This window comes from Lygodium microphyllum, chromosome 9, assembly GCF_053477565.2.
Source record: "Lygodium microphyllum isolate KBCC chromosome 9, Lygodium_microphyllum_v1.1.10, whole genome shotgun sequence".
Taxonomy (NCBI): Eukaryota; Viridiplantae; Streptophyta; class Polypodiopsida; order Schizaeales; family Lygodiaceae; genus Lygodium; species Lygodium microphyllum.
In genome coordinates, this window is record NC_141143.1 from 104,474,099 (window position 1) to 104,494,537 (window position 20,439).

The following is a 20,439-nucleotide window of genomic DNA, read 5'->3' on the forward strand; positions in this document are numbered from 1 at the left end:
GTCCTTAATGCTGACTCGCGATTTTCCAGTCCCTCTTCCTCTTTGTTACTGCACTTGGTCGGCTCTTGGAAAGTGGTGCTCCAAAAGGCCCGTTGGCATCCAGTAGGGGACTGCTTGCAGACTAACTCCTTTCAGCTGGAATTGTTGGCAGTATTGAGATTACTTTCCTGGGAAGACAAACATCAGCTCAGACCGAGATTTAACCGCATGGCCTGTTTAGGTGTGACTTCGATTGCGGATGCTATCCTTGCCACTCGCAATGTCCTCGCATTGTTTCAGACTGCTAGGAGACTTTTCAGGATCCCGCGCGGATACTGTGGTTTATGGGGAAAGCTTTTGTTGGAGCTTCAGGGTAGGCAACCCTTTCCTGCCCCTCGTCCTTGGCAGGACTGGGACCTTGCAGGCCGGTTGAGTCTAGAAAAGGCCTCTACTAATCAGGTGTATCATCTTCTCATTCAAGATCACCAATGGCTGGGTGTGAAAGCTAATACTGTTTGGGGACTGCGGAAATCGCTGTCATGGTGGCAGGCAATGCTGATGGAGGGCTGGCTGAATAAGGCACCTTTCAAATGCAAGGTCTTTCTTTGGCGGGTAATGATTGGTGGTCTTTCTCTTGCCTCGGCCCTTTCCAAGCGTCGAATCTCGAATGGCAATTGTTTCTTCTGTACCACTATTGCGGAATCGGCCCGACATCGTTTTCTTTCTTGCCCGCTCGCCAAGAATATCTGGTCACTCTTGTCGCAAATCTGGTGCGCAGTGGTGGGCTCCTCACTAACTCCTTTCGATTGGGTTTTTGTGCGCCCAAAGTACCCCACACCGCCACAGTTACATATGAATATCTTATTTCACTTTTTCAGATACTGGATTTGCTGGCACATTTGGACCACGCGCAATGCTTTTCTCTTTGATTCGGCCTCTAATGTACCGAGACATATTGCCAGGCTTAAAGGGCTCTTGCATTGGCAGCTAGATCTCATTCGGCACTCCGACTTGCTCCCTCGGGAGGATTTGCATCCCTGGCATATGGCAATTGCCTCTGGGTCGTTGCCATGATTGGTGTAACCTTTTTAGTGCATTAGTACGGGGATTTCCCACACGTTGGCCTAGGGCCCTCGTGTCTCTTGTAATCATGTAATCATGTAATCTTGTACCTTTTTTTCGTAATTAATACAATTACCTTTTACGAAAAAAAAAGAGAGAACAGCTTTTGTTAGTGCTCCAGAGTAGGCAACCCTTTCCTGCCCTTGCTTTGGATCGTCCTTGGCAGGACTGGGACCTTGCAGGTCGGTTGAATTTGGAAAAGTCCTCAGCTAACCAGGTGTATCATCTTCTGATTCAAGATCATCAATGGCTGGTTACTAAAGCTAATACTGTATGGGGATTGCAGAAATCTCAATCATGGTGGAAGGCAACTGTGATGGAGGGCTGGTTGAACAAGACCTCTTTCAAATGCAAGGTCTTTCTTTGGAGGGTGATGATTGGTGGTCTTCCGCTTGCTTTAGCCCTTTCCAAGCGTCGAATCTCTAACGGCAATTGTTTCTTTTGCACCATTACTGTGGAATCGGCCCGTCATCGATTTATTTCTTGCCCTCTCGCTAAGAATATCTGGTCGCTCTTGTCAGCCGTTTGGCGAGTAGTGGTTGGTTTCTCGCTAAGCCCTTTTGATTGGGTTTTTGTACGGCCAAAATACCCCACCCGGCACAGTCGCATATGAAGATCTTGTTTCACTTTCTTAGATACTGGGAACGCTGGCACAATTGGACAACTCGGAATGCCTTTCTTTTTGATTCAGCCTCTAATGTTCCGGGACATATTGTGAGGCTTAAAGGTCTCTTGCATTGGCAGATAGATCTCATTCTGCACTCTGGCTTACTCCCTCGGGAGGACTTACTTGCTTGGCATATGGCAATTTCCTTTGCGTCTTTGCCATGAATTTTGTAACTCTTTTGTTGTTTAGTGCTGAGCTTTTACACATGATGGCTTAGAGCCATCGTGTATCTTGTAATCATGTAAAGTTGTACCTTTTCTTGTAATTAATACAATTACCTTTTACAAAAAAGAGAGAGAGAGAGAGACTCTCTCTCTCTCTCTCTCTCTTTCTCTCTTATGCTACTGCTGGATAGGCTCCCTTTACGTGTCAACTCCTCTTATTTGAAGCATTCGCTCTTTCGGGGCTATATGCAGCAATTGATTGATAGATTTTTATTGGACTTCGCCTCTGAGGGCACTGCTTCCTTTGAACGATTGCTCTCTAATGTGCAGCAGCGGATAGCTCGGCAGTATGGGATCCACCATGCCTCTCTTTGTCGGCGGCGTCGACACGCAGCGGAGGACTTACTGGCTTTGGTTCGTTCTCTGCTCGTAGACACTCCAGATGATGAATTTCTGCTGTCATTGGCAATGTGTTTGGCTGATCTTATTAAAGAGTTTCAGCTGAAATCTTATCGGCAGGCCAAATTACAAAAGTTGACTGAGAATTTGCAAGATAATGTTTGTCAAACTCATAAGTTCTTTCGCGCGCTGCATGCCTCTCCGGCTTGAGAAAATAGGACTAGACTCCAAAATTCAGAGGGTCAAATGGTCACTGACCCTCAGACTATTGTGAATATGTGCAGGAATTATTTTTTGGAGATTCTTGGTTGTTCTTAGTCAACTTCTGACCAGGCTACGCATGCACGTTCAGTCTTCTATGATCTGGTCCGACATCAGGTTCCACTTGATATGCAAACTACTTTGGAGTTTGATATTTGTGAGGAGGAGGTTATGGATGTTTTGTTGCACCTACCTAAGGATAAAAGTCCCGATTGGGATGGTCTCACCAATGAGTTTTTTGAGAGCTCTGGTACCCAACTGGTGAAGCCATTGGCGGCTATGTTTCAGCAGGTTTGGGAAACAGAGTTCATGCCATGCTCATGGAAAGAAGGGCTTATCAAATTGCTTCCAAAGGTTCCTTCCCCGTCAATGTTGCAACATTGGAGACCAATCTCTTTGATGGGTTCGATGTATAAAATCTTCTCCAAAGTGCTGGCGAATCAGCTCCACAAACATCTTCCGGCCATTGTGCATTCTCTTCAACATGGTTTCATTAAGGGCTGCAACATTCTGCATAATATCTTAAATGTGCAAATGGCTATTGACTATGCAAGGCACTCTAGTTAGGAAGTGGTATTGATCCAATTGGATCTGGAAAAGGCGTTTGACTATTTAGACTGGTCTTTTATTGCAGAACTTATGTCGACGATGGGCTTTGGCACTCGGATGTTCCGCTTGATCTACACCATTAGTGCGGCGGCCTCTTCTCGAGTTATGCTAAATGGTGGTGTTACAGAGCCCTTTGTCCTAGCACGTTCTGTGAGACAGGGTTGTCCTTTGAGTCCTCTCTTCTTTGCTTTGGTGACTCATCCGGTTCTGTCGATGTTATCCTCCATGGCAGCTTCTGCTTAGTTGGCCGGATTGTCTCTTCCTTTTGGTCAGCACTTCGTTAGTCAATCTTTGGCAGATGACAGTTTTATGATTTTGCGTGCGGACAAAGACAATATTCGCAAGGCATTAAATGTCTGGACGCTCTTTGGTTAGCTTCTGGTCTTTGTATCAATACTTTCAAATTGGCCCTTCTCAGTTGTATGGAGTCCGATTTACAGTCATTGGGCTGGCAGGGACAGGTTGTGCCCCGTGGGTCCATTGTCAGGCATCTTGGGTACCCTTTGGGTATTGATGTTTAGTCAAAACAACTACTACAGTGGATTTCACAGAAACTGGCAGCGAAGTTTCTCTATTGGTAGTCGCAAGCGTGGCCCTTCCATGTTCGCCTCAAAGTGGCTCAAACAATTATGCTGCCAATGCTCACATATTTCTTACCATTGTTGCCTTGGACTCCTACTACTTTGAATGCTCTCACCCGGCCCATTCGTTTCATGTTATGGAAGAAGGATTCATTGCATGCCGGTATTTCGTGGATTTCGTGGTCACATACATGTACCCCCAAACGCTTGGGTGGTGGGGCTATTTTGGATGCCGAAACTCATATGCTGGCTCTTCGTTGGTCTCCTTTTGGTAGCATGTGTGTGGAGCATCACCCGTGGGCCGCTATAGCCCGTTATTTTCTTGAGGACCGCGGGCTTGTGCATGGAAATACACATTTTCGAGGCTCCTGGTGGCATGTGCTTAATGCGGACTCTCGGTTTTCGAGTCCTTCCTCACCTTTGCTCATTCATTTGGTCGGCTCCTGGCAATTGATTCTTCAGAAGACGCGTTGGTCTCCAGCGGAAGACCGCGTAAATACTAACTCTTTTCAACTGGAATTGTTGGCAGCCTCAAGATTACTTTCATGGGAAGGCAAACAGGAGCTTAGACCAAAATTTAACTGCATGGCTTGTTTGGGCTTGACCTTAGTTGGAGATGCCACCCTTGCCAGTCGTAATGTCTTCATTTCATTTTGTACTACCAGGAGGCTTTTCCGAATCCCTTGTGGATACCATGATTCATGGGAACAGCTTTTGTTAGTGCTCCAGAACAGACAACCCTTTCCTGCCCTTGCTGTGGATCGCCCTTGGCAGGACTGGGTCCTTGCAGGTCGGTTAAATTTGGAAAAGGCCTCGGCTAACGAGGTGTACCATCTTCTAATTAAAGATCATTAATGGCTGGTCACTAAAGCTAATACTGTATGGGGGTTGCGGAAATCTCAGTCATGGTGGAAGGCAACTGTCATGGAGGGCTGGGTGAACAAGACACCTTTCAAATGCAAGGTCTTTCTTTGGAGGGTAATGATTGGTGGTCTTCCTCTTGCCTCGGCCCTTTCCAAGCGTCGCATCTCTAACGGCAACTGTTTCTTCTGCACCACTACTGTGGAATCGGCCCGTCACCGATTTATCTCTTGCCATCTCGCTAAGAAAATCTGGTTGCTTTTGTGTGCGGTTTGGCGAGCTGTGGTTGGTTTCTCAACGAGTCCTTTCGATTGCTTTTTTGCACGCCCAAAATACCCCGCACCGGCAGAGTTGCATATGAAGACCGTGTTCCATTTTCTCAGATACTCCGGATGCTGGCATAATTGGACTACTTGGAATGCCTTTCTTTTTGAGTCGGCCTCTAATGCTCCGGGACACATTGCCAGGCTTAAAGGCCTCTTGCTTTGGCAGCTAGATCTCATTCGGCACTCTGACTTGCTCCCTCGGGAAGACTTGCTTCCCTGGCATAGGGCAATTTCCTCTGTGTCTTTGTCGTGACTTGTGTATCTTAGTTCGGGTTTTGTACTGATAAGTTCACACACGGTGGCCTAAAGCCATTGTGTATCTTGTAATCATGTAACCTTGTACCCTTTTTTCGTAATTAATACAATTACCTTTTACGAGAGAGAGAGAGAGAGAGAGAGAGAGAGAGAGAGAGAGAGAGAGAGAGAGAGAGAGAGAGAGAGAGAGAGAGAGAGAGAGAGAGAGAGAGAGAGAGAGAGAGAGAGAGAGAGAGAGAGAGAGAGAGAGAGAGAGAGAGAGAGAGAGAGAGAGAGAGAGAGAGAGAGAGAGAGAGAGAGAGAGAGAGATGATGGCGGTTCCCTGTCTTGCGCGTCGCCCTGCCCTCCGCCTCCCTGCCTTGCACGCCCGACCCTTTCCCCTAACCGAACTGACGGATCGTGAGCCAGCGTGGAAGGTGCCATTTCTCTGCTCGACGTCGCCCGCCTGCCCTGCCGTCTGCATTCCCGCCTGCTCGTCGCCTGCTCCGTCGTCTGCTCCTGACTCCCCTCGCCTGTCACGTCGCTTGCCCCAGAGCCTGCCCCGCCGCCTGCACTGTCGCCTGTCTCTGAAGCTCTGCGCCTGCGCTTCGTCCTTTCGCCCTGCGTGTTAGGGTTTCGGCTGCCGCCTGGCCCCTGCCCTGCGCCTCCGACTGTCCCCCTCTGCCATCGATTGCCCGCCCTGTGCTTCACTCTCCTGCCCCTGCACTGTTAGGGTTGTTCCGTGCCGCGCGCCCTCTTGGGACAGGTCGCGACTGCGGAGGACAAGGTTGCGTTTCCCGCTATCCACCGCGCGTCAGTCCTCCTTCGAGATCCGATCGTGTTACAAGATGGCTGGTTTGGATCTGGATTTCATAGACCAAACGGTGGCAGCACTTGACCCGGATTCTGATATTGAAGAACCTGAGGATATGGTTTCGTGCACCAAAGAGATGCCCCCTGGTCTTGACATCCAGCCTGTGGGTAAACGTACCAAGCATACTTCGGAAGAGATAGGGATTCATCAGGATCGATCCTATGCTTAGGTTGCTTTGGATTCTGTGGACTCTCAGGATGTTGACTGGGAGCATTTGCTGGAATTTGCCAACACTCTGCTTGGCGATTATGTTCAACATAATCAGGAAGTCTTTTCTGACTCTGCACCTGACGATGTTCTGGAAGCCACCATGGACCCAAAAACTGTCCTACGCTCCTTTTCGGTGTTTTATGATCGCGCTGTGATACTCTTCTTCATTGGTCGAATCCTGCTGCTTTCCCGTATTCGCCAGTGGCTGCACAGTCTGCTACAAGGGGAATGTGTTGAAGAGATTTTTGTTGGGTCCCGAGGTTTTTTTGAGGTCCTGTTGAAATCTGAGACCTGTGCTGCTTTCCTGTCTAAACTGCCTTTGTTTTTTGATCACCGGTTGGTTCATGTTGTTCCATGGCGCCCAATGGCAGATTTTCAGCGTCTGCTGCAACGTGAATGCCCTATGTGGGTAGAAGTGGAAAATTGTCCTGCTGTTTATTGGCCACTATTGAAGGATGCTATGGCCGTTGTGGGCACTGTTCTGGTCCCTCCCAGTCTCAGGGTTGTGAATCGCAACCGCTTGTGTATGTTATGGGACATTGCAAGGAAAAGGCCTGCTTGGTTATGTCTCAATTGCTCTGGCATGCATCCGTTACATTTTCGTTTGAAATGGGGCAATTTTACAGGACATTGCTTTTCCTGTGGACAATTGGGGCATTTTATAGCCGAATGCTTGGAGCAGCAACACACTTCAGATGTTGGCCATGTTGCGCCGCCCATGGAAGATATGGTGTGTGATGCTCCGTCGCTGGATACTATCCACCCGCCTCAAGTTCTGGACAAAGGTAAACAACGGGTTTTAGGTCTCGATTCCCGTGCCACTGATTGGGTTGAAGTACGTGCAAAAAAAGGCAATAGGGTTGTTGTTGGCATGGAGAATACTGTGCCTACTACCTCACACGATTCCATGTGTACCTATATGCGTAGGAAGGAAATGTTGTGTTTCGAGCGCTCTGCTCTTGCTATGGTTTCCTCAGCCCCCCGTCCTCAGCCCGCCTGGAAAATGTATTCGGATCATCCAAAGGGTCCACCTGCTAAGTTGGCTTTTGATACCAGAGGCAACGTCATTACCTCGTGGGACGGTCGTTATCCCTGTTCCAACCCCAAGCCAGCAGATATGCCGTCTACTTTCAAATCTGGTCCTCAGAACTCTTTGGCGGTGTCGGCGGATTTCTTGGATGAGGGAGTCCTGGACATTCTCGCCGACAAAGTCAAATCGAGGCAAGCTGTGCCTCGTACCTGATTTTGTTTTGAATACACATGAAAATAGCCACGTGGAATGTGCGAGGAATTTGTTCTCGACACAAGTAACATGCCATGTGGATTGTATTGTATGAGAATCAGTGGGATGTCCTGTGCGCTGTTGAGCACAGGAGTCACGGAGAAGCCGGAAAAGTTGTGGATTGCCATGGCTTTCGTTTGTTCTATGTAGGGACACAGGCCATGCATTATTCGAGTGTGCTCATGATTGTACATGACAAATATCAGCCTGTTCTTATTAAAAATGACGTTCATGGCCGCTTTTTGGTGATTGAAATTTTATTCGAAGGGAAAATCTTATGGTTACTTGGCCTCTATGCTCCGAATGATTCGTTATCTCGTTGGGAGCTTTGGCAGACTTTGTAGACCTCCTTGTCACTTGGCAAACGGGGCTTCTTCATGGGGGATTTCAATATGTGTGTTGATTCTTCCCAGTCCACATCGGAGCATTCGGTAATGGATGCACCGGAAAGTCGTATGTGGCATGAGTTGGCTCTTGCTGTTCTTAAGCAAGATCTCTGGTCCTGGCTACACCCGTCTTCTACATGGTTAACTTTCCATTTTGCCCAGTATGCAACAACATGGTCGCGGTTGGACCGTATATATATCATGCAGAATGATGATTTTCTTCCCGAGATGCTCGAAATAAAAGTATTGCAGCAATATGCCTTGTCGGACCATTTCCCTCTGCAGCTCGAGCTGCTTGCACAACCCATTGCACCTTTCAAGCGATTTCTGTATAGACTCCCTTTGCGTTTCAACTCGTCTTACTTGAAGCATGCAATCTTTCAGGGCTATATGCAGCAATTGATTGACAGATTCTTCTTGGACTTCTCCTCTCAGGGCACTGCTTCATTTGAAAGATTGCTCTCTAATGTGCAGCGGGTTGCTCGGCAGTATGGGATCTATCATGCCTCTCTTTGTCGGCGGCGTCGACAGGCAGCGGAGGACCTGCTGGTTTTGGTTCGTTCTCTGCTGGTGGACACTTCGGATGATGCATTTGTGCTCGCACTGGCAATGTGGGTGGCTGATCTTATTAAAGAGTTCCAGTTGAAATCATATTAGCAGGCCAAATTGCAACATCTGACGGAGACTTTGCAAGATAGTGCGTGTCAGACCCATAAGTTCTTTCGAGCTCTCCACGCCTCTCCTACTCGAGAGAATATGACCAGACTCGAGGATGCAGACGGCCACCTTATCTTGAATCCGCAGACTATTGTGCATATGTGCAGGAATTACTTCCGCGACCCTCTCAGTTCCACTTCTCCACCTTCAGCCCAAATTACTCAGGCCCGTTCGGTTTTTTATGACCTGGTCCGCAATCAACTTCCACAGGACATGCAAGCTACTATGGAGTCAGATATTTGTGAGGCAGAGGTTATGGACGTTTTGTTGCACTTGCCCAAGGATAAAAGTCCGGGTTGGGATGGTCTCACCAATGAGTTCTTTGAAGCTTTTGCTACCCAACAGGCGAAACCATTGCAGGCTTTGTTTCAGCAGGTGTGGGAAACGGGGATCATGCCTTCCTCATGGAAAGAAGGACTTATTAAACTGCTTCCAAAGGTTCCTTCGCCATCTATGTTGACACAGTGGCGCCCAATTTCTTTGATGGGTTCTATGTACAAAATCTTTTCCAAAGTAATGGCGAATCGGCTCCATAAGCATCTTCCTGCCATTGTGCACCCTCTCCAATATGGTTTCGTTAAGGGCCGAAATATTCTGCACAATGTATTGAATGCTCAACTAGCAATTGATTATGCAAGGCATTCTAATCAGGAGGTAGTACTGATTCAACTGGACCTGGAAAAGGCTTTTGACTATCTGGACTGGTCTTTCGTTTGCTGAACTTATGTCTACTATGGGCTTTGGTGCTCGGATGTCTCGTCTAATCTACACCATTAGCGCTGTGGCATCTTCACGAGTCATGCTGAATGGAGGTCAGCATTAGATGATCCGAAGATGGAGTTGTTTGAGCCATGATGAATCACTTATGTGTCGTTCGTGTAACTTGTACAAAGCCAAGTTCTCCACCATGATAGCCACAGGATACTCTTTAAGGAGCACCGGCTATGGTACCATGCAAAGATATGCTAGGATTTGTAAAAAAAGAACACAATGCACGAACACAATAACTCAGATAGTAACGCAATAAATGCTAACGAAAAACACGAAATGCAAAAACACAAACACAAACAAAGAAGAGAGAGGCCTTTGAAGTGAATGAATCAAGGCTATAAATGAATGAGAGAACATGTAGAATGCTCAAGGGTAGAGCTGTCCAATAGCCAATGATTCTCGTGGGAGTAAAGTTGAGGGAGTTGTCGATGTGTGTCATCCACCAAAGATGGATCCCGAGTACAGTAACTACTAGTCAAAGTAGAGGCTGAGAAAAATGCTAGAAACACAGAAACGACCTCTTGTAGAAATGCAAATCAGACTGATGTTGGATGGAAGGGCAATAGGTAGCAGTCTTTGGGACTGGACTTAGTAAATGCAGCAGCAATGTAACCGCTTGAAGATGATGGTAGTTGATTAGTGGTAGTGATGGGAGGCTTCTCGACAGCTGTAGAGCACGTAACACAACAGAATTGGGGGACTGGAATTGGTAAATGCAGCAATGTAATAGTGTGAAGACGATGGCAGCTGATCACTAATAGTAATGGGAGGTTGGACAGCAAGCTATAGACTATGTAGTAGTAGTTGTTGGGACTGGGCAGCCTGTGGAAGAGGGTTGATGGCTGAAACCTACAAGACAAGGATGGATTGAATGGTGGCCAGCCCATCTATTTATAGGTGTAGAAGGATCCTCCCAAGTTAGGGTTTTGCTAATGGGACATAGAAACTCTCTATGATCCCGTTTAATGAAAATTTTGGTAATTTACATGTTTTGGGCTTGTTTTAAAGAGCTAATCAGTTTGTGATGCATTTTAGCTCAATAGGAGGTCTTTGAAGTGCATGCTCTTTCTCATTCTTTTAGGCTAGGATGCCCTTTAGGCTTTTATTGTTTGCTTTGGTTAGTCAATCCATGTTGAGTGTACTAGATAAGCTTGCCTCTGATGGAGAGATAGCGGGTCTCGACTCTCACCCTTTCTAGTTGTGTGAAGGTTGTTGGTCAATCATTGGCTGATGATTTATTTATTTTTGTAAGGTCCGAGAAAGATTACATGGTGAGAGCTATGGTTGTTTGGTCTTGTGTGAAAAGAGATTTGATTGACTTGGAATGACAAAGTAGGATTATTTCTAGAGGGATAATTACATCTAGGTTATCCCATTAGTGTGGATGTAGCATTGAAGAATTTTTTGGATTGGATATTTGGTCGTATAAGGGATAATGTTGTGGAAACATGGAATACTTGACACCTCTATTGTTGAGACTGCATCGTGAATTGGCAAGGATCCAACCAAAGATCGATCCCTAATCCTCAAATTTACTAGTTTGGACACACAGAGAGATTTCCTTTTGGAAAGGAAATCCCTCAAAGGGGACTTCTACCTTGAGGATGACCTCACCTTGGCACAAGTAGCCCATTGATGAGAGTGCATGCTGTGATCATGGAGGTCACAAGGTGGGCAAATGGGCAATTTATAGAGACGGTCCAATTATCATCACAGAGGGGCGCCCATGATGGGGTGCGCTTATGATGGGGTGCAACCATGGGGACTGATGTAGGCCTATTTAGGAGACCTTCACAAATAGAGATAGTCATCTTGTACATAGTATTGGCCTAGGTGTGAACTAATTGTGTGATTGGTTAAAAGAGAATGAAAGAATTAATTGATACATAGCAATACTCGATCACAAATTAGAAGCAATGTATTAATGACTTTGAGAGAATACAATACTTGAGGCAATTACTATGAAAATGCCACACTTACGTGCTAATGATACACAAAGTGTCTTTTTATGGTAAAATGAAACCCTAAATTGACTTAACTATCATAGGAAACGCTAATTGAAATCCTAATCCTAGTGTCACTTAGTGTCTAGGACACTAGGGACAACAATTGCATTTAATATCAATTTAAATGTCTAGAGAGCCTAGTTCATATATCAAAGAGCATCAATGCATAGCCCACAAGATGGCCTAGAAACCCCTCTCCACGAAATGGGCAGACTGATCTAGGAATAATAACAAACCCCTCTCCATGAAATGGGCAGACTAATCTAGGAATAATAACAAAATCCTAGAAAATAAAAGGGGATATAAGGTCATGGTTGCACAAGTTCACCCAAGTGGATAAGATGACCTATAATAATACAGAGTATGATAGATCATGGAACAAAGAGAATCAAGTTCAAGGCTTGGCAAAGAGCGTGAAACTTTGGTTGAGGAAGGACCTTCGTAAAGAGATATGCCAAGTTGTCTCTTGAGTGGGTATGTAAGATAACTCTATATCTCCAACTAACATCTGCTCATGAACATAATGAAAATGAGCTTTTGTATGCTTTGTGTAGGCATGGAACATTGGTTTCACTGGCCAAAGTACTCAGGCTGTCAGTGTAGATAAGTGTTGAAGACATTTGGTGCACATGAAGATCTACAAGTAACTTGTGGAGGCAAACCCACTCCACTGTGGCTATGAATGTTGCTTTGTACTTAGCCTCACAACTTGAAGTAGCAACTGTAGTTTGTTTCTAGCTAAACCAAGAAACAAGAGATGTATCCAAGAAGAGACAATTGCCACTATGAGAGACATGAGAATCTGAACATCTAGCCCAATAACTATATCGAAAGACATTCTTCATTGCTTGCCAATAATGTACTGAAGAAGAAACAATTGACACTATGAGAGACACAAGAATTTGAATATCTAGCCCAATCACTGTATCGATAGACATGCTTCATTGCTTGCCAATGAAGTATTGAAGGGCTATGCATGAACCTACTTAATTGGGAGACAATAAATTAATTGGGCCTCATGTGACAGATATAAATCTAGCATCCAACAACTTGCTGTTATAAAGTAGTGTCAAAGGATCCACTACCATCATCAGAAGTGAATTTGAAACTAGGCTCCAAGGGAGTAGACATAGGTTTGCAGCCCTCAAACTGAAAGCATTGAAGAAGTTGTTGAGTGTACTTAGACTATGTCATGATGATGGGACTAGCCAAGCAAAATAAAGGAAAGTAGTAGTCCAAGGAATCGTAGTCCTCTTCCAACTTTGATACAAATATAGAGGGGAAGCGCAAAGGATATCCGAAGTTTCCACATTGTGGAAAGACCTTGTACCTTGGGGAGAAGTGGTTGAAGAAATACCCTCACATTCATTCAGGAGCAAAGGATGGAGCTACATTGGAGCCTCCTCTACCTCTATTCCTACACTTGCTATTACTATTGAGTTTGTGGTCCTTTACATCCATTAGTTGGAGAAGCCTTTATCGGCTTTCTCGTTTTTTGAGAGCCCTTGGCTTATTGATAGTAGTGCATCAAGTCATATGATTCCACGAGGAGATTAGCTCTAGGATCTCTGTTCACATGCCACAATCACCGTTAGAGACATTACATCTATGCCTATTTGTCGTGTTGGCACCTTGTCTCTATTGCTGATTTATCCATCTTTGAGCTCCATCTTGGAAGTTCTACATGTTCCAGGGACTTGGGCTTCCATCTGCTCTCAGTTTATGGTCTTATGAGACTTGGTACATAAGTTATCTTCATTGGCAAGATGTATTTGTTGAGGATTGTACTTTAGGAGCCATTCCTACATTAGGTTGGGAGGAGGGAGGATATATAAGCTCCATTTCCCTTCTAGTATGAAGGGTCCTTTGGGGCAATTCTCTCCTGCTGCATTTGTTCCCATTGTTACACCACCCATCCACAAGTTCCACCATTCCCCCTCCATCTCCCTTGGTGGTTCTCTCATACCCCCAATCCCTTTTATAGGGGTCGATCTTGGATATGCATATGTGGATTCCATGGGCCTTTTATGTTTCAAAGGAAAATTCCCATTATCATGAGGAGCTTCTTCAAGGATTGCAATCTTCCATGAGCCTTTCCTTTATGTAGCAGCGCCTTTCCTTCATCGTCGAGCCACCACCCCTTGCCACTTACATATCCATCCCGTGGCCCTTGGTCCCTATGGTTTTTTCTTGGTAGATTTGGGTGCCTTCAATAGCTCCTTGCTATTGTCTTTTAGTTGGGTTAGAAGCATGGCTCACCCATTCTTGATTGGACTTTTTGGAGTGATCCATTTGAGGCCTCTCCACTCCTATTGGATTGAGTTTTCATTTGGAGAGGGGATTGTACTCCTTGGTTGGCATTCCTCAAATCAATGTACTTCATTGACAGTGGCCCTCCTTCCACTCTCGGATTCATTCCATTTTTGGCCTTTTGCGACATCCAAGATCTAGAAAGAAGTGTTAGTAGTTGTGTGTCGTGTCTAGTCATCTTGTGTATGTGAACCTCATTTTGAGTTAGATGAGGACATTTGGAGCTCTGATGTAGCGTTTTGTCTATCATTTTATCAGTCCTACACACCTCAGGTGGAGGTGACACTAGTGCATTTCATTTTTGGTACAATGGCCATTTTGTTAGTGGGTGGGCTGACTTGGGCGGCCACATTTTGGGCCTTGTCCCGTTAATGTGCCAGTTGTGGCATTAGTCTGCCTATTTATAAGCAGCCTTTATTACTCCATTCATCCATTGCTCATTCAGCTAGCCCTCCTCATTCTTTTGTTCCATCCCCTTGCATCTGTTTGGTGTCCATGTTGATGCTCTAAGCTGTGGGTTGGGGCTGACAGTTATAGCCTTGTATCATTCACTCTTTTGTAGTTTCTCTGCGCACTCTCACATGTGGTAGCTGTGGATAGGCTAGCGAAGCACTCTAGATGGTTGGTGATGGCTCCAAATAGTAAGACGATGACCTTTAGTTTTAGTAGGTGATGACCTCCAAGTTGATGGCGAGAGCTCTTGTAGGTAGTGAACAGGCTAGAGACACTTTCAAGAATAGGGCACCAGCTCCAGATGATGGGTGGCAGCTCCAAATGATGTCTGGCAGCTCCAAATGATGTCATGTAGACGTAGATTGGAGGGAAGAGTGATTGCTAATGGCTGAAAAAGCAAGAAAATGAGATGGAATGGGATGCTCACAACATACCTTTTTATAGAGGGCTTTTGGGCATTTGCTTGATTGTTTAAAATTATGCCTTTAATGTTTGGAAATGCACTTAATTACTTTTTGGGGCTATTTTAAGGAGCCTAAATTAGGCACATTGCTAGAGCAGCCTTGGACTACATTATAGTCAAGATCATGTGCGGACCTTGAGATCTAGAGACACAACTATAGTCTCTAGCTAGCTTGTAGATACAATGCTTAGACTTAGAGTTTTTTAGCTACTAGCACATTGCTAGAGCAGCCTTGGACTACATTATAGTAAGGATCATGTGCCGAGCTTGAGATCTAGAGACACGACTATAGTCTCTAGCTAGCTTGTACATACAATGCTTAGACTGTGAGATTTTTAGATACTAGCTATATTGTGATGCTATTTTCCCACTTTCATGATGAGATGACATTGGACACATGCACTTTGGTTTTGTCTCATAGGTCACATTTTATCTCTCTCTCTCTCTTTGTCACATTTTGAGGTTGCTACAGAAATCATCGGATAAGCATACCCTCCATGCTATCTTTCTTAGAGCAGAAGCTGTTTTGCACTTTCCAGTCATAGGATGGGTAGAAATGCTTAGGAGAGGATAGTCTATCTAGGGCTTTCTTCTTCAATAATTGGAAGGTGGTGAAGGATCCCTTGCTATAAGCTTTCTAGGATATCTTCAGTTTAGGCTGGATGCTAGGTGGTATGTCTGCAGGCTTGGTCACTCTCCTCCCCAAAGGGGGGATTGCTTGCAGCTGACTTGAGTGGTGGTTGGTCACCCTATTGTCAGTTGCCTATAAGGCAGCTGCATTTGGTCAAGATAATTGGTAGTTGACTTTCCATTATCTTGAACATTTATTCATGACACACAAATAGGCTACCTTCTTTGAGGCTACAGAGTGGGCCTAGCACAACAGGCAGAGGGTTGTAGTGCTCCTTTTGGACTTTAAGAAAGCCTATGACGATGTGGATTTTTTGGGTGGTACCATGGTGTGGTTGGGTTTCTCTTAGCAATTGATCAATAGTGTCTCTGCACTATATAGATTGGCTAACAGTCAGGTGATTATAAGGGGGAGACATGGTGCAGAGTTTTGGTTGTAGCAGTCAGACCAACAGGGCTGTCCATTAGCTGCTACAGCTTTCTACTATTTGTGGAGGCAATGTCTTACCTTGCTCAGGAGCCAGTGGCTTACAAGGCCTCAGGCTGCTATCAGCCAAATCAGCTGCTTGACATTTGAGATTGTTATCTATTCTTCCACATCAACAATGGCAACAACTTGGTATATTTCTTCTTGCAGGGTTTCTTCTCATCATGTGTTGCTTAGCTATGCAATTTCTTGTGGTCCAGGTCGGAATGGTCCGGGAACTCCATGCTAAGGTGGCTTGGGAGACCATCATCCTTTATTGGTTAAGGGGGCACTTGGGGATGCTTGATCCAGAGTATCTAAGCTAGGCCCTACTAGTGATGTGATGGTTCACTTGAGGTAGTCAGACTTGGAAAGTTCTCCTTCAGGAGGGTTTTCAAGAATGCAAACCCTGTCTAGGCAGGGGGTGGAGACTGTCTCTGAGATGGATCTTCACTACAGCACTGACAACACTGCCTAGATCCTTTGCTATGCAGTCTACTATGGGTTTGGCAGAGCTTGCATAAGGCCCTAGAGCAATGGGCCTTGGTATTCCATGAGGAGATTTACAGACAGCCAGTCATCTGGAACCACTAGAATTAAGGTTGTGGTAGGATGCAGCTTGGGGAGTGTGGTCACATTGAGTAGACTGGTTAGGAGGTTGGCTGTGCCCAATCTATCAGGGTTATTAGGGTTGCGGACCTAGAAGTTTTACTGTGACATCTATAGGGGCAAAGGACTGTGACAAAGGGAAAAAAAACCCACCCACCCATCACATCCATAGAGAGTGAGTGCAGCCAATAGAGGATAGACAAACAATGAATGCTGTATGTAACAATTATCTAGAAATAGTTACAGCCATAGAGAAATGGAAATAAATTGAGAGTCAAAGATGAGCAATGAATTGCTCAACTCAAGTCCCTTAAGGCTGATCTCAGTTACAAGCAACTTGATAGTGAGAGAAGTATTTTTCACTCTCTCAAGTCATGCGAGATATGTATACATGTACACATGCATGTACTATTATGCATTAAATCAAACTATATAAAATATGCACACATATTGGGGAGAGCAGGACAATGGAAAAATTAGTCTCTCTTCATGGTTTCTGAGTTGTACATTGGCATGACATTCTTTATGATCTCATACTGTTCTAAAAAATGTAGTGAAGGAAGAGGGAAATTGGGTGATTTGTTGATGAAGAGATTGAAGATGAAACCAGTGGGCAGATATTCCGCTGCTGTAGACAAGATTATGGCAAAGAGACTTGATGTAGAATTATAGGAATAGAGCTCTTTTTTAGGAAAGGTAGTCTCAAGAGCAAAGAGGCAATGTGGAGTAGCATGAGATAGGTTTCCAGCCAAATGTCTTGAAGTGGGACAAATGGAGGGGTGCTTGGAAGCATGAAAGGCAAGTGTCGTGACACTTGTTTTCTGTTTATGGCTTTTCTTCTTTGGCTGAAACTTGTAAAGAATAGAAACATCCAGATTTTGTAAAAACTGTCAAGACACAAACTGTTTTTAGAACATATGCACATTTAGCATTAATGTTTTTGGCCAATCTGAGGCCTTTAAGATTTAGGGACCTTCTAAGATTCAAGGTTTCCCTAAAATTTAGGGATCCCCCAATAGATATAAAAGCTCTTTGTGAGTATGTTGCAAAGATCCTAAGATGGGTTTCATGTATATGCACATTCTAAACTTTCAGCCTACACATGCACATCGCATAAACTTTTTATAATCATGCCATCTTGCTGACTGTAATAATTTATTTTGGCGGATCTAGGCCCATGCTCCAGGGCATTAATCCTTTCTATGTGCAAGTTTGATCCTAGGTCATATAGGTTGAGGTGTGCATTATCTTTGTTCTACCCACTGCAAGGGTCCACCTGCGACCACACAGCATTGGGCAGTCCTAATGCACCTTTGGACTGTCTTTTACTTACAAAGGCAAATAATATCAATAAAGGATTAAATTCTAGAATTCAATTAAAAGGATGCAGTCTGAATTCAATAAAAAGGATGCAGAGGGTGGAAGGAATTAATAATTTAATAGCTTGAGAGTAGGAATAGGCGAAGCTTTTGGAAGGACTTTCTGGGTCAGCTGGCTGGAGATTAGAGTATGAGGCTGTGGCTAGGAACTTCTGATCTGACCTCTTGGAATAGATTGGTTGCAAATGTGCTTGCATTTCTAATTCAGAGTTGTATTTCTATCTCCTTGTCTAAGTTCTAGAGTTCTTGGCTTATTCCAAGTGCTTTGAACAGCTTTGAGGCTATTGTGCATGTTTCAGAACAAAAAAGTACTGCGGTCTGCAAGGTGCTGTCAGGCTTTGGGGCATTTGGTGTTGGTGTCTGTTTGTAGGAACAACTGGCTTCCCAACAACTAGCTCTGCTACATACTCTTTGCTTTCTGATTTGCAAATTTATAGAAGTTAATTTGTGAATCAATTTACTGCACTGCCCATTAAAGTTATTGAAGGCCAGTTTCACACCCTGAGCAAAGCTTGCTGATTTGATATCTGAGATTCAATGATTGCCTGGATCTGAGTTGAAATCAGAGAGAGTAGGCTGGTGAGAAATACGTGTGGTGGATTTGATGGGGCTCAGAACAGCACATATAGATTGATCTGGGAGGTGAGGCAAGATGTGGCTGAACTGTGGTATTGACTGTGATTCTAGTTGCTTTAACGGTTTGGAGTTGCGACTATGTGAACAGCAAGTGGAGCTGGGCAGCAGACTGCTATTGGCACTAGATACCTAGGATTCTCAGTGCACTGAGGCACATGCAAAGGGTGACTAGACAAAAGATGGAAATGCTAAAATGTTCAGAACATGCCTACTTAAATTAGTTTAAAATCTAAACCTGGCCTTTAGTGCATCGGTCTATCATAAATATACTTCATGCTCAAACTGTCATTTGCTAGCGGGTTTAGCAATTATATGCTCATGCATTTAATGATCTGAGCTAGCAGCTCATGACTGTGCAATGCTAGTGAGAAAGGTGCATATGGCAAGTACAGGGCAACGATCTAGCCATCTGCCATCATATCCCCAAGTTGCTTTGGTTGTTGGATTTGTTGAGACCCTTATTATCTGTTGAATTTTGTTCTGATAGGTCAGCATAAATTACTTTTTTTCTGATTTCATACTTTAGATGGGTTGAACGTACTATTCAGTTGTCAAATTGGTTTATGACCCAGTTGTACTGAAATTTTGGCCATCACAAGAACTGAAACTTGATCTTGTTGAGATCAACTATAGGAAGGTGATTTATGTCACTTGTGATAGAACTTTCCGGAGATAAAGATGTCTCACATTCCTAGAATCACCCACTGTAACACTGCCTAGAACAATGTGTGCCCTGTTGAATTTTTTGCAAATCAGTCTACTCATTGAACCACCAAAACCATAAGGGATATGCTGGTCTTTGGGAAATCTTCATTGGAGATTAACTATTTAGGCCAGGGGCTGAGCTAATCATGACGAGGGATCTAATAGCAAGATCCTTGGTTTCCTCTTTTTTGAGAATGTGCATCTTATTGATTCTATTTTATATTTTCTGGAGATAAACTTAAGGCTTAGTTTGTGCCCATTTTCTTTTATTCGTTATTTTCTCTACATCATGCTTTTACAATTCTGTTTCACTTTTGAAACATTTATATCTGGGCATTGTCATCTTTCAAAGGATCAGATGAGGTGGAAAGCTAATATCTTATGCTTGTAGGGGACTTAGGTTTGTTAAGAGAGGCAGCTTGGCTCCTTGATTTGGGGATTGTGCCAAACACCTCACCACCATCACGAGGTATTGGTTATCGTCAGGTAATTACCTTCCCAATCCGAACAGTAATAAGATTAGCAAGATAAGTTTGCATCCCTAATTTTCAAGAGTTCCATATATACAGCAAGTTTAGCCAAGCATCTCTTGAAGTTTTATGAGTTATATGGCGTTACAAGTTCAGATATTGGTGGTAAATAATGACAACTACTTTACATTTGCCGATTCGGCAAACCTAGCAAGGTTATGAAGAACTCAAAGCACATTTGATTTTTCCTTTCTATTGTGTGGTCTGACCTTGTGCTCCTTGAGGATATTGTCTAGGAGTGCACTCTCTAACCAAACATTGTTGTAGTTGGGTAAATGGTAAATAATATCTAGCATCATTGGAAAGAGTTTGAGAGTAATTGCCTCCATTGGGATCTCGTAAGTAGTTTCTAGCAAAATGATTGGTCACCATTGAGTAACCTCCAAGTTGCCCCCACATGTTGTTCCTATTTTTCATTATAATATAGTAACTCTTGGTATGTATCTTGTTGTGAACAAATGATGATATACAAGTATTGGAAGCAATACTCAAATTCTAATAGCAATTGTTAATGGCCATTTGTAAATTTTTAGTCACTATTTTTTGAAATCTTGAACTTAGGCTTACAGCAATGAATATCAAATTAAAGATTGAGGACCTTAAGCAAGGGTTCCCTATCATAGAGACATGAAAATTTTGGATGCTTTGTTGTTTCTAGAGACATTTGATTAACTTAAAAATCAAATGCGCAATGTTGTAATGCACATGTGATGCACATGATAGGTATTTCATGGTAACAGGCCAAGGATCCCGACGAAGCAATGGGTATCAAAGGCAAAAGTTGCAATAGGTTATGCCAGCTAGGTTTT

At 44.2% G+C, this 20,439-nt stretch overlaps 1 protein-coding gene across 4 annotated transcripts in view; it reads left to right on the forward strand.

Annotated features, from left to right (window-relative positions):
* IPT9 (isopentenyltransferase 9) overlaps positions 1-20,439 on the forward strand; it is a 245,849-nt gene that overhangs the window by 113,168 nt on the left and 112,242 nt on the right. For 3 of the 4 annotated variants that reach the window (XM_087684903.1, XM_087684904.1, XM_087684900.1), the window contains exon 7: positions 19,492-19,586. In XM_087684903.1, coding sequence (XP_087541029.1) covers positions 19,492-19,586 — 95 coding nt within the window. The remainder of the gene's footprint in view (positions 1-19,491; positions 19,587-20,439) is intronic. The other variant, XM_087684901.1, reaches the window with a different exon arrangement.